Source organism: Oncorhynchus clarkii, chromosome 1 (assembly GCF_045791955.1).
Source record: "Oncorhynchus clarkii lewisi isolate Uvic-CL-2024 chromosome 1, UVic_Ocla_1.0, whole genome shotgun sequence".
Taxonomy (NCBI): Eukaryota; Metazoa; Chordata; class Actinopteri; order Salmoniformes; family Salmonidae; genus Oncorhynchus; species Oncorhynchus clarkii.
The window spans coordinates 81,827,059-81,842,343 of record NC_092147.1 but is presented as its reverse complement, the minus strand read 5'-3'; the positions used below and the strand labels follow the sequence as shown (position 1 = coordinate 81,842,343).

Here is a 15,285-nt window from a genome sequence, read left to right as displayed (position 1 = left end):
GAGCTAACAACACTGATACAGGGCTGCCTGAACAGAGCCAACAGCACTGATACAGGGCTGCCTGAACAGAGCTAACACCACTGATACAGGGCTGCCTGAACAGAGCTAACAACACTGATACAGGGCTGCCTGAACAGAGCTAACAACACTGATACAGGGCTGTCTGAACAGAGCCAACAGCACTGATACAGGGCTGCCTGAACAGAGCTAACAACACTGATACAGGGCTGCCTGAACAGAGCTAACAACACTGATACAGGGCTGTCTGAACAGAGATATCAACACTCATACAGGGCTGTCTGAACAGAGATAACAACACTGATACAGGGCTGCCTGAACAGAGCTAACAACACTGATACAGGGCTGCCTGAACAGAGCTAACAACACTGATACACTGATACAGGGTCTGAACAGAGATAACAACACTGATACAGACAGAGCTAACAACACTGATACATTAACAACACTGATACAGGGCTGTCTGAACAGAGATAACAACACTGATACAGGGCTGTCTGGACAGAGCTAACAACACTGATACAGGGCTGTCTGAACAGAGCTAACACTGATACAGGGCTGTCTGGACTAGTAAGAGGCAATAGCATGGACTTTTCTCATTGAATTATGTAAAAGAGGGAGAGAGAGAGAAAGACGGGAGAAAAAGAGAGAGAGACATAATGACAGAGAATGAGAAAGAGAGAGATGATGAGAAAACAATGGAGAAAGTGATCAGTATTCAAGTGTGTGAAAAGTCCTTGTTTTGAGACCCAGATAAGGATGCGTGTGTCAGTTGGAGCTTGAGGCACATTTCCTCATTAAGCACAAGTACAAACAACTTGGTTTGCTTTCCTCTGAATCACTTGAGGGTTTATTTCTGTGTGAGTCCAGTAGTGTCCCCCAAATGGCAGCCTATTCCCTACAGTGCACCTCTTTTGACCACAGCCCTATGGGTTTCCCTATCTGAAAGTAGTGCACTATAAAGGGAATAGGCTGCCATTTGGGAAGCCGAGCAGAACATGTAGCCACAGATAATCAGTGCACCATAATTAACTGTGTTGACTGGCTCGGCCTTCAGCTCCTCTGTGATGTAACCCTAACAACAACCACACACACACACACACACACACAGAAAGCAGAGGTCAGAACAGCAGAGACCACAGCAGAGCAGAGCTGCTAATAGTCAAACACTAACGAAACAGGACGGAGTCTGGAAACTAGATGTATATTGTCCTGCACAATCAGGATGCTTCCTTCCCAACCAGGAACAGGGATGAGTCCCATCTAGGAGGGCCAGGAGGACTCCAAAACTCACCCATTCAATTCCCTGTCCTGCCCACTCCATCCCGAACAGATTTTAAAGCACAATGGAAGGCAATAAACAACTTTTCTGATAAGCTGTTTTCTATGTGGCATCAATATTAGTCAGAAAGTGGAAATAGGATCATTTGTCATAAAGTCAGTCTCCCCTAAAACTGAGTTTGTCATGACTTATTTGAGGGTTGGGTTGTGACTTCGACAATGCTCACTTGCCCACTAACATGGGATACACAGCTGCGGTGAGGGCACTGTATCCAATCCTATTTTTTTACTTGAGAAATATTGCACTGAACACCTTAGCTAGATGTCAAATGTGTGATTAAAACCTCAGCAAAAACGTCAAAATGATTTACAGATTTCTTTAGTTATTTTAGAATCATTCTGACTATCTTGAAGAAGTGAAACTGGCTTTGTTCCTATGGTGTATCATGGGGCACAAACATCACACCACATCCCCAAGACTGAAATGTCATTTTTCTTAATGAGCAACAGAGAAACACATGCAGGAATCAGTGCGTTCAGACACTCTTTAAGCTCCCGTCCCGACATGTGACTACTAATCTTTTTCCTCTGCCCCCATCCCTCCCTCCATCCCTCCTGTTTAGGGATTGACACAAATCTCTGTCGTTTGGTGCAGCAGTCAATGATGTGATCTGCTACTCTGTGGATTTGGAGGAGAGCACTGATAAATCCCCCCCCCCACACCTCCGTCAACAAACAATTGTCAGCACCCCCACCCCCAAAACATCGCCCCGTGGCTATGTCTGGCCCATCAATGTGTCTGATCTGTTGTTTGGGTTTACTGCTGTCGGAGAGAAAGAGAAGAAAGCGAGATAAAAAGAGCGAGAGGAGAAGAGAGAGAGGAGAAGAGCGAGAGGAGAAGAGAGAGAGGAGGAGAGAGAAGAAGAGAGAGAGAAGAGAGAGAAGAGAAGAGCGAGAGGAGAAGAGCGAGAGGAGAAGAGAGAGAGGAGAAGAGAGAGAAGAGAAGAGAGAGAAGAGCGAGAGGAGAAGAGCGAGAGGAGAAGAGCGAGAGGAGAAGAGCGAGAGGAGAAGAGCGAGAGGAGAAGAGCGAGAGGAGAAGAGAGAGAGGAGGAGAGAGAAGAAGAGAGAGAGAAGAGAGAGAAGAGAAGAGCGAGAGGAGAAGAGTGAGAGGAGAGAGAGAGAGAAGAGAAGAGAGAGAAGAGAAGAGAGAGAAGAGCGAGAGGAGAAGAGCGAGAGGAGAAGAGCGAGAGGAGAAGAGCGAGAGGAGAAGAGCGAGAGGAGAAGAGCGAGAGGAGAAGAGCGAGAGAAGAGCGAGAGAAGAGCGAGAGGAGAAGAGCGAGAGGAGAAGAGCGAGAGGAGAAGAGCGAGAGGAGAAGAGAGAGCGAGGTGTGAAATTGGGTCATCCTTTCATACTATGTTAGTGGCAGATGCTCCCCTGACATGCACCTGACACACACACACACACACACACACCCCTCCCCCCACACGTGTATCCCCCCAAGCACACACACAAAGAAGGGGGCATCAAGAAGGGGGTGAACTCTCCATGCAGAGACAGAAGTGATGGACACACACGTTGCCAGTAGAGACTGTTATCTAGCTGCTTCTTTAGAGGAGCTCCAGTCACCACGGAGACAGCAGGCCTCACTATAACAACCACCGAAAGGAAACTGCTTTTACTACCTCGCTGTCTCTCTCACACACACAGGTTGGTGGTTTCTCTTACTGCGCTAACAAACACATACACACAAGTACGCAGGAGGATTCCCCCCGAGACACACACACGTTGGTGGTTGCTCTTACACACACACACACACACACACACACACACACACACACACACACACACACACACACACACACACACACACACACACACACACACACACACACCTGATAGTCAGTATCAACAACAAGTACGAGAAAGAGCCAGCCATACCTTCATCTTCCAGCAGGAATTCATGGCTGCTAGATCCTTGAAGCCACACACACCCTCAGACACCCCACACACAGACAAAGGAACCTGGGGGAGTTACATGCCCCTGTGTAAATCCTCTCAGGGGAGACGAAACAACCATTAGTAAATACACAGGTAGAGCTGTAGCAATGTCACCCAGCCATCTCTTTGGTAATGACAGCTCCCATAACACACCCTGGGACAAAGACAGAATGAGCAGCGATAGAGAGACGGAGAGAGGGATAGTCGACAGAAGGCTACCCTATAGGCTCTGAGCTGCTGCTATTTGTCTGGACTTGCCCGCTCTCTCTCTCTCCTGGTTACTATACACACACACACTGAGCAAACCCGGCAGGGACATAATCTGATTGGCCCAAACCCCAATTTCCTCCAGCTGATCCCAATGAGGGGAGGGGCTATCTAATGCATTATTCATGTGTGGGAGTCCATTTAAAGTATTCCCACTGCTCACTCAGCTTAACCAGTCCCTCCCCCTAACCTCCCTCAGCCTGTCCCCTGACACACACAGGCTTGTTCCGTTCAGATGAGAACACAGATTCACCAACCTACACCAATCAGAGAGGATCTTACTGGCGATCCAATCCCCATCAGGGAGAGAGGGAAGTGAAGGGGTTATCAGCTGACAGAGGTTAATTTTTCAGAGACATATTCACAGCTGACAGAGGTTAATTTATTAAAGTCATCCTCACAGCTGACAGAGGTTAATTTATCAGAGTCATCCTCACAGCTGACAGAGGTTAATTTATTAAAGTCATCCTCACAGCTGACAGAGGTTAATTTATTAAAGTCATCCTCTCAGTTGACAGAGGTTAATTTATTAAAGTCATCCTCTCAGTTGACAGAGGTTCATTTATTAAAGTCATCCTCACAGTTGACAGAGGTTAATTTATTAAAGTCATCCTCTCAGTTGACAGAGGTTCATTTATTAAAGTCATCCTCTCAGTTGACAGAGGTTAATTTATCAAAGTCATCCTGACAGCTGGATCCAAGGGCAAATCAAGATCTATAGTTCCCAGCCCCACTGGGTGTCAATTATATTAGTGTTACTGTTTATACATGGATCCAATTGATTTAGCACCATACAGAGTAGAACTGTAATAATGTTAGATAGATTATATTAGAGGAAGAGAGGGAGGAGAGGGAGAGAGAGAGGAGAGAGGGAGAGAGAGAAGAGGAGAGAGGGAGAGAGAAGGGGAGAGAGAGGAGAGAAGGGGAGAGAGAGGAGAGAAGGATAGAGAAAGAGAGGAGGAGAGAAGGGGAGAGAGAGGAGATAGGAGAGAAGGGGAGAAAGAGGAGAGAATGGGAGAGAAAGAGGAGAGGAGAGAAGGGGAGAGAGAGAGGAAAGAAGGGGAGAGAGAGGAGAGAAGGGGAGAGAGAGAGAAAAGAAGGGGGAGAAAGGGGAGAAAGAGGTGAGAAGGGGAGAGAAAGAGGAGAGAAGAGGAGAAAGAGAGAGAAGGGGAGAAAGAGAGAGAAGGGGAGCAAGAGGAGAGAAGAGGAGAAAGAGAGAGAAGGGGAGAAAGTGGAGAGAAAGGTGAGAAAGGGGAGAAAGGGGAGAGAAAGGAGAGAAAGGGGAGAGAAAGAGGAGAGAAGGGGAGAGAGAGGAAAGAAGGGGAGAGAGAGGAAAGAAGGGGAGAAAGAGAGAAGGGGAGAGAGGGGAGGAGAGAAGGGGAGAAATGGGAGAAAGAGGTGAGAAGGGGAGAGAAAGAGGAGAGAAGAGGAGAAAGAGAGAGAAGGGGAGAAAGAGAGAGAAGGGGAGAAAGAGAGAAGGGGAGCAAGAGAGAGAAGAGGAGCAAGAGAGAAGGGGAGCAAGAGAGAGAAGGGGAGAAAGAGAGAAGGGGAGCAAGAGAGAGAAGGGGAGAAAGAGAGAAGGGGAGCAAGAGAGAAGGGGTGCAAGAGAGAGAAGGGGAGAAAGTGGAGAAAGGGATAGAAAGGGGAGAGAAGGTGAGAGAGAGGAGAGAATGAGGAGAAAAGGGCTACACACTGATATTCATTAGACATGATGAGAGATCTGAGTATGAGAAAACATGCTCATACTCCCAATATTTAAAGGGGCTGAGAGGCTGAAATAACATTTTGGCAATAGAATATAACAGTATAACAGTCTGTATAACAGTCTGTCTGTTGTATCGTATAAGTATATAATTATACTATTTTTGTATACAGGTATCATATTATTGTATCAAGTTGATGATCAGTTGATGGTGAATACTGTCTGTCTAACCCGATGCCAGACTAACTCATGACTGAGGACACAGAACAGAAGGTGAAGGAACTGCAGCCTTTGTCACGACATTAAACCAACCAATGGGGGCAGGAGGAGCAAAAAACAAAAAACAACACAATAGCCAATCAGTGTTGAGTACCTCCATGTCACCAACCTTTGTGGTGAAAGCTTTACATGACATGGCAATTATTTATTACATGACAATTAGGAAGAATGGTGCTGACGGAGATGGCTGCCGTTTTACGATCCCGTAACCAATTGTGTATGTTTTTCACGTTATGTGTAAGTTATTTTGTACATATTGTTTCTGCCACTGTGTCTTATGACACACACACACACACACACACACACACACACACACACACACACACACACACACACACACACACACACACACACACACACACACACACACACACACACACACACACACACACAGTCAGAGAAAAATCTCCCATGTCTCAGGAGACACACAGGGAGCCAATAAATACTACTACAGTCCTTGCTCTCTGGGCAGTACTGACAACAGACAGTACTAGCAACATGGCTCTCCACCTCTATTGGCAATAGCGCTATTTGAAAAGGTTTAACGGTCTCTAACTTCTACTCAGCAGGACTGTGTAACACCAGCATCTCTTGAGCTTGTCTATCTCTGCAGGGATGACACACTGCTGAGGCAGGCTGCTGAGGGACCGCAGTAGGACGAATCTGATTTACGAATCACCTCAGTCTCAGCGCTGAAATTATTATACTGATAACTGTGTAAAGAAAGCTTGACCTTGTACATTACATAATAATGCAATTTAAAAACACAAACTAAGTGTGCAGCATAACTACATTAGAATTTGCAGTACAAAAGTGGAATGGTTATTCCCTTATAATAACACAGAACATTATTCTACTGTATCACTATGGTTATTACTCTCTATGTCCTCGTGTCAATAGCAAATAACATATTTACATATTCATTTATGTTCTGTTGTGTGTGTGTGTACATTATGTGTGTGTACAGTATGTGGGTACAATGTGTGTGTGTGTGTGTGTGTGTGTGTGTGTGTGTGTGTGTGTGTGTGTGTGTGTGTGTGTGTGTGTGATTGCTTGCATGTGTGTCCAGCTGCATGTCCATGGGTGTGTAGGCATCAATCAAATGCTATGCAGACTGTGATATTAGGCTGATTAGAGTGCAGGTCCATTCACTAATGAGTTTGATAACTCAGAGGCAGGTAGCACCATAACATGAGATTACTGTTGACATGCTGTTTACTGTGCTAATTATAGCCTTCCAGTATACTGCTAGGCCTCTGTGACTGACAGGATAATACTGCCATTATGTTTACCCGACACCTCATTCATCATAACTAGAGAGATTTGAAAACCAAGAAACGCAGTTTCGTCAGTTATGCAGACTAGACCATGATTTGTCTGTAGTGTTGTCAACAAGGAGAGTGACAAATTATTCCCTACTTAATAGTTTTGATTACAATCTGACTCATATTACACATGAGAGTAAATTGCTCTTCATGTTCATACAATAATAACCATGATAATCATATTTAATTTGTAAAGCGCATTTCTGATATGGTCTCTTTAATTATTTCACGTGGTCAAACATTCATATTTCTGAACAGGTTCTGATTTCATTATAATTTAACGTTACTGAACAATCAGTAAGATTAATTGATAAATTATAGACTTCCTGTTAGAAAGGAAAACCAGCAGTACTTTGGTTCCAAAGGGACTCAAACTGTACAGAAATTATACAGAACTTTGTAACTGTAATTGTGTGTATAATTATACATTTACTGTAGATTACCTCAGCTCACCAGCAATACCAATTTATATTTATAGTGCAATTGTGTATAATTATACAGAACTTTGTAACTGTCATTTTGTGTATAATTATACGTTTAGATTGCTGCAGCTCGCCAGCATTGATGTTGCTTCAATAAAGCTTTCAGTTTACCCATAGCTAGCTTATTACGTAAAGTCATACATATCTATTATCTATGGGAACATTCAGGTGGACTATAAGGCCGGTACAGCATGGAAGGAAAGCATCATGCCAGGTAGAAGTAGGGACTCTTGGCTTGTGCGATCCGGAACGGCTCATTGGAGCCTATCCTATCTCCTGTTTCTGTAGCATGAGGCAGTCCACCCCCTGGACAGGACACTAGTCTATGATGAGGCCATGTAGAGGCCATGGAGAGAACATGGAAAGGCCATGGAGAGAGAGTTCTCATCTATATTATTCGTAGCCGTCTATTTACCACCACAGACTGATGCTGGCACTAAGACCACACTCAATGAGCTGTGTAAGGCCATAAGCAAACAAGAAAATGCTCATCCAGAGACAGCACTCCTAGTGGCCGGGGACTTTAATGCAGGGAAACTTAAATCCGTTTTTACCTCATTTCTACCAACATGTCACATGTGCAACCAGAGGTAAAAACAAACTCTAGACCACCTTTACTCCACACATAGAGATGTATACTAAGCTCTCCCCCGCCCTCCATTTGGCAAATCTGACCATAATGCTATCCTCCTGATTCCTGCTAACAAGCAAAAACTAAAGCAGGAAGTACCAATGACTCGCTCAATACAGTAGTGGTCAGATGACGTGGATGCTAAGCTACAGGACTGTTTTTCTAGTACAGACTGGAATATGTTCTGGGATTCATCCAATGGCACTGAGGAGTATACCACCTCAGTCATCGGCTTCATCAATAAGTGCATCAAAAACGTCATCCCCACAGTGACTGTACGTACATATTCCAACCAGAAGCCATGGATTACAGGCAACATCCACACTGAGCTAAAGGCTAGAGCTTCCATTTTCAAGGAGAGGGACACTAATCCGGACGCTTATTTGAAATCCTGCTACGCGTCAATACAGGATTAAGATTGAATCCTACTACACTGGCTCTGACGGTTATAAAAATTTTCAAAGACTCCAGTCACCCAAGGCATAGACTTTTCTATCTGCTACCACAGGGCAAGCAGTACTGGAGCACCAAGTTTAGGACCAAAAGGCTTCTTAACAGATTCTACCCCCAAGCCATTAGAATGCTGAACAATTAATCAAATGGCCACCCGGACTATTTACATTGACACCCCGCATTTGTTTTTACACTGCTGCTACTCACTGTTTATTATCTATACATAGTCACTGAACAAATGACCTGACAAACCTGTAACCCCGCACATTGACTCGGTACCGGTACCCCCTGTATACAGTCGTGGCCAAAAGTTTTGAGAATGACACAAATATTAATTTCCACAAAGTTTGCTGCTTCAGTGTCTTTAGATATTTTTGTCAAATATTACTATGGAATACTGAAGTATAATTACAAGCATTTCATAAGTGTCAAAGGCTTTTATTGACAATTACATGAAGTTGATGCAAAGACTCAATATTTGCAGTGTTGACCCTTCTTTTTCAAGACCTGGAGCTTGGAGTTCGTCAGAATTTGTGGGTTTTTGTTTGTCCACCCCCTCTTGAGGATTGACCACAATATCTCAATGGGATTAAGTTCTGGGGAGTTTCCTGGCCATGGACCCAAAATATTGATGTTTTGTTCCCCGAACCACTTAGTTATCACTTTTGCCTTATGGCAAGGTGCTCCATCATGCTGGAAAAGGCATTGTTCGTCACCAAACTATTCCTGGATGATTGGGAGAAATTGCTTTCGGAGGATGTGTTGGTACCATTCTTTATTCATGGCTGTGTTCTTATGCTTTACTGTTGGCATGACACAGGACTGATGGTAGCGCTCACCTTGTCTTCTCCGGACAAGCTTTTTTCCGGATGCCCCAAACAATCGGAAAGGGGATTCCTCAGAGAAAATGACTTTACCCCAGTCCTCAGCAGTCCAATCCCTGTACCTTCTGCAGAATATCAGTCTGTCCCTGATGTTTTTCCTGGAGAGAAGTGGCTTCTTTGCTGCCCTTCTTGACACCAGGCCATCCTCCAAAAGTCTTTGCCTCACTGTGCGTGCAGATGCACTCACACCTACCTGCTGCCATTCCTGAGCAAGCTCTGTACTGGTGGTGCCCCGATCCCGCAGCTGAATCAACTTTTCGAGACGGTCCTGGCGCTTGCTGGACTTTCTTGGGCACCTTGAAGCCTTCTTCACAACAATTGAACCGCTCTCCTTGTAGTTCTTGATGATCCGATAAATTATTGATTTAGGTGCAATCTTACTGGCCGCAATATCCTTGCCTGTGAAGCCCTTTTTGTGCAAAGCAATGATGATGACACGTGTTTCCTTGCAGGCAACCATGGTTGACAGAAGAGGAACAATGATTCCAAGCACCACCCTCTTTTTGAAGCTTCCAGTCTGTTATTCGAACTCAATCAGCATGACAGAGTGATCTCCAGCCTTGTCCTCGTAAACACTCACACCTGTGTTAACGAGAGAATCACTGACATGATGTCAGCTGGTCCTTTTGTGGCAGGGCTGAAATGCAGTGAAAATGTTTTTGGGGGATTCAGTTCATTTGCATGGCAAATAGGGACTTTGCAATTAATTGCAATTCATCTGATCACTCTTCATAACATTCTGGAGTATATGCAAATTGCCATCATACAAACTGAGGCAGCAGATTTTGTGAAAATTAATATTTGTGTCATTCTCAAAACTTTTGGCCACGTCTGTATAGCCTCATTATTGTTATTTTATTGTGTTACTTTTTAATATTTTTTACTTTAGTTTATTTGGTAAATAATTTCGTAACTCTTTCTTGAACTGCATTCTTGGTTAAGGGCTTGTAAGTAAACATTTCACGGTAAGGTCTACACCTGTTGTATTCGGCCCATGTGACAAATAAAGTTTGATTTAGTTTGAGAGGCCATGGAGAAGCCATGGAGAAGCCATGGAGAGAACATGGAGAATCCATAGAGAGGCCATGGAGAGGCCATGGAGAGGCCATAGAGAGGCCATGGAGAGGCCATAGAGAGGCCATAGAGAGGCCATGGAGAGGCCATAGAGAGGCCATGGAGATGCCATGGAGAGGCCATGGAGAGGCCATGGAGAGACCACAGCGAGGACATGTAGAGACTATGGAAAGGCCATAGAGAGGCCATGGAAAGGCCACGGAGAGGCCATAGAGAGGCCATAGAGAGGCCATGGAGAGACCACAGCGAGGACATGTAGAGACCATGGAGAGGCCATAGAGAGGCCATGGAGAGACCACAACGAGGACATGTAGAGACCATGGAGAGGCCATAGAGAGGCCATGGAGAGACCACAGCGAGGACATGTAGAGGCCATGGAGAGGCCATAGAGAGGCCATGGAGAGACCACAGCGAGGACATGTAGAGACCATGGAGAGGGGAGACAAAGGAAAAGATGTGGAGGGGGAAGAAGAGAAAGACTAAATACAGAGAGAGAGAGAAAGTGTGAAAGAGGTAAAGACAGAAGAGAAGAAGAATTTAGCAGAGGGAGAAAAAGCAAAGAGAGAGAGAGAGAGAGAGGATGAGAGACAGATAGGGAGAAAAACGAGAAAAGCAATAGCAGAGAATAGGAGAGTGAGGAGGAGGGGAGAGATTTGATCGGGAGAAAAGGAGTAAGAAAGGTGTTAGAGAAAGGGAAAAGAGAGAGACAGAGAGAGAAAGAGAGATGACAACCTAATCTCCATAGAGGGAAGAAGACATTAGATCTCCTGTGGGGCATGAAATTACCCTGTAATAGTCCTTTCAGTTCATATTCAAATATACACTCATACATACTGATAACCACAGCACTGTACAGGGGTTGCACTGCACGCCTTTACCCAACAGTTCTATCAAATCATACTGGAGAGATTGGAGGGGGAATGAGGAAGAGGGAGAGAAAGATGGAGGGAGGGTAAATCAGCCAAGAAAGTATATCAGCCGAGATTCCTATAAAGTACAGCGTACAACCTGTATCACTTGCAGAAATAGATTTCGAACCCTTCTTGAAAATGTCAGACTTCTTGTTAATATTCCCCAACAGTCTATATATTTCCCATCTTGGTATGTATATGAGATCCAGTCTGCTTTGATGTGCTCACATCTCATCATGCATTCCCTGTGTGATTCAGCACATTACATCATGATAAGACTTATAGCCTGCAAATGCCTTTACGCAACATACAGGGGTGGCAGGTAGCCTAGTGTTTAGAGCGTTGGGTCAGTAACCGAAAGCTTGCTAGAACGAATCCTCGAGCTGACAAGGTAAAAATCTGTCATTCTGCCCCTGAACAAGGCAGTTAACCCACTGTTCCTAGGCCGTCATTGTAAATAAGAATTTGTTCTTAACTGACTTGCCGAGTTAAATGAACAGTCATATCTCACTAGACGGCCAACATCCGTATAAACGTTTCTATTTTAATCTGCCAAACTACACTGAACAAAAATATAAACGCAACAAGTAAAGTGTTGGTCACATGTTTCATGAGCTGAAAGAAAATATCCCAGTTCCATACTCACAAGAAGCTTATTTCTATCAAATTGTGTGCATACATTTGTTTACATCCCTGTTAGTGAGCATTTCTCCTTCGCCAAGATAATCCATCCACCTGACAGGTGTGGAATATCAGGAAGCTGATTAAACAGCATGATCATTACACAGGTGCATCTTGTGCTGGGGACAATAAGGCCACTCTAAAATGTCACACAACACAATGCCACAGATGTCTCAAGTTTTGAGGGAGAGTGCAATTGGCATGCTGACTGCAGGAATGTCCATCAGAGCCGGTGCCAGATCATTTCATGTTAATTTCTCTACCATAAGCCGCCTCCAACATCGTTTAGAGAATTTGGCAGTACGTCCAACCGGCCTCAGAACCGCAGACCACGTGCCAGCCCAGGACCTCCACATCCGGCTTCTTCACCTGTGGGATCGTCTGAGACCAGCCACTTGGACAGATGATGAAGCTGTGGGTTTGCACAACCGAAGAATTTCTGCACAAACTGTCAGAAACCGTCTCAGGGAAGCTCATTTGTGTGCTTGTTGTTCTCACCAGGGTCTTGACCTGACTGCAATTCAGCATTGTAACCGACTTCAGTGGGCAAATGCTCAACTTCGATGGCCACTGGCATGCTAGAGATGTGTGCTCTTCACGGATTAATTCCAGTTTCAACTGTACCGGGCAGATGGCAGACAGCGTGTACGGCATCATATGGGCGAGCGGTTTGCTGATGTCAACGTTGTAAACAGAGTGCCCCCCTGGTGGCGGTGGGGTTATGGTATGGGCAGGCATACGCTACAGACAAGAACACAATTGCATTTTATCCATGTCAATTTCAATGCATAGAGATACCGTGACGAGATCCTGAGGCCCATTGTCATGCCATTCATCTGCTGCCATCACCTCATTTTCAGCATGGTAATGAACGGCCCCATATCGGATCTGTACACAATTCCTGTAAGCTGAACATTTCCCAGTTCTTCCTTGGACTGCATACTCAACAGATATGTCACCCATCAAGCATGTTTGGGATGCTCTGGATTGATGTGTACGACAGCCTGTTCCAGTTCCCGCCAATATCCAGCAACTTCGCGCAGCCATTGAAGAGGAGTGGGATAACATTCCATGTGCCTACTTTAAAAATAATATATATCTGTGACCAACAAATGCATATCTGTATTCCCAATCATGTGAAATCCATAGATTAGGGCCTAATGAATTTATTTCAATAAACTGATTTCTTTATATGAACTGTAACTCAGTAAAATCTTTGAAATTGTTGCGTTACAGAATCAAAAACTGAGTTGAACGAGAGGACAAAGTGGCAAAAACTCTAGTAGGAAGAAACTTTAGAGAGGAACCTTATCTGGTGTGCACAAATCATCTGGCCAAAAGTAGTGCACTACAATAGGGGATAGGGAGCCAAACTATTTGAGACGCTGATGACATAGAGGTTCCACATGTGGAGAAACTTCGAGAGAAAGTTCAAGAACTCTGGCCAAAAGTAGTGCACTTCATTATAGTGAATAGCGTGCAGCCAGAGTTGAATGTAAGGTACAGTGGAGTGAATCAGTGAGAGAGACTCCCCAGTGCCCTGGTTCAGAGAGAGAGAGAGAAACTCCCCAGTGACCTGGTTCAGAGAGAGAGAGAGAGAAACTCCCCAGTGACCTGGTTCAGAGAGAGAGAGAGAAACTCCACAGTGACCTGGTTCAGAGAGAGAGAGAGAGAGAGAGAGAAACTCCCCAGTGACATGGTTCAGAGAGAGAGAGAGAAACTCACCAGTGACCTGGTTCAGAGAGAGAGAGAGAAACTCCCCAGTGACCTGGTTCAGAGAGAGAGAGAGAGAGAAACTCCCCAGTGACCTGGTTCAGAGAGAGAGAGAGAAACTCCCCAGTGACCTGGTTCAGAGAGAGAGAAACTCCCCAGTGACCTGGTTCAGAGAGAGAGAGAGAAACTCCCCAGTGACCTGGTTCAGAGAGAGAGAGAGAAACTCCACAGTGACCTGGTTCAGAGAGAGAGAGAAACTCCCCAGTGACCTGGTTCAGAAAGAGAGAGAGAAACTCCAGTGACCTGGTTCAGAGAGAGAGAGAGAAACTCCCCAGTGACCTGGTTCAGAGAGAGAGAGAGAGAGAAACTCCCCAGTGACCTGGTTCAGAGAGAGAGAGAGAAACTCACCAGTGACCTGGTTCAGAGAGAGAGAGAGAAACTCACCAGTGACCTGGTTCAGAGAGAGAGAGAGAGAAACTCCCCAGTGACCTGGTTCAGAGAGAGAGAGAGAGAGAGAAACTCCCCAGTGACCTGGTTCAGAGAGAGAGTGAGAGAGAAACTCACCAGTGACCTGGTTCAGAGAGAGAGAGAGAGAAACTCCACAGTGACCTGGTTCAGAGAGAGAGAGAGAGAGAGAGAGAGAGAAACTCCCCAGTGACCTGGTTCAGAGAGAGAGAGAGAGAGAGAGAGAGAGAAACTCCCCAGTGACCTGGTTCAGAGAGAGAGAGAGAAACTCCAGTGACCTGGTTCAGATAGAGAGAGAGAAACTCCCCAGTGACCTGGTTCAGAGAGAGAGAGAGAGAGAAACTCCCCAGTGACCTGGTTCAGTGAGTTCAGAGAGAGAGAGAGAGAGAGAAACTCCCCAGTGACCTGGTTCAGATAGAGAGAGAGAAACTCCCCAGAGAGAGAGAAACTCCCCAGTGACCTGGTTCAGAGAGAGAGAGAGAAACTCCCCAGTGACCTGGTTCAGAGAGAGAGAGAGAGAAACTCCCCAGTGACCTGGTTCAGTGAGAGAGAGAGAGAGAGAGAAACTCCCCAGTGACCTGGTTCAGAGAGAGAGAGAGAAACTCCAGTGACCTGGTTCAGTGACCTGGTTCAGAGAGAGAGAGAGAGAGAGAAACTCCCCAGTGACCTGGTTTAGAGAGAGAGAGAAACTCCAGTGACCTGGTTCAGATAGAGAGAGAGAAACTCCCCAGTGAGAGAGAGAGAGAGAGAGAGAAACTCAGAGAGAGAGAGAGAAACCCCAGTGACCTGGTTCAGTGACCTGGTTCAGAGAGAGAGAGAAACTCCCCAGTGACCTGGTTCAGAGAGAGAGAGAGAGAAACTCCCCAGATCAGAGAGAGAGAGAGAAACTCCCCAGTGACCTGGTTCAGAGAGAGAGAGAGAAACTCCCCAGTGACCTGGTTCAGAGAGAGAGAGAGAGAAACTCCAGTGACCTGGTTCAGAGAGAGAGAGAGAGAGAGAGAAACTCCCCAGTGACCTGGTTCAGAGAGAGAGAGAGAGAGAAACTCCCCAGTGACCTGGTTCAGAGAGAGAGAGAGAAACTTACCAGTGACCTGGTTCAGAGAGAGAGAGAGAGAGAGAG

General features: G+C 45.4%; 1 protein-coding gene across 6 annotated transcripts in view; it reads right to left on the bottom strand.

The window, feature by feature from the left end:
• Positions 1-15,285, bottom strand: part of LOC139413246 (E3 ubiquitin-protein ligase MARCHF8-like) — a 165,511-nt gene that overhangs the window by 69,898 nt on the left and 80,328 nt on the right. The window contains exon 1 of one of the 6 annotated variants that reach the window (XM_071160422.1): positions 3,239-3,551. The exons of the other annotated variants lie outside the window; for them this stretch is intronic. Within the exon in view, the coding sequence (XP_071016523.1) occupies positions 3,239-3,262 (24 nt within the window). The 5' untranslated portion in view covers positions 3,263-3,551. Of the gene's footprint in view, positions 1-3,238; positions 3,552-15,285 lie in introns of those variants that run through there. 6 annotated transcript variants of the gene reach the window in all.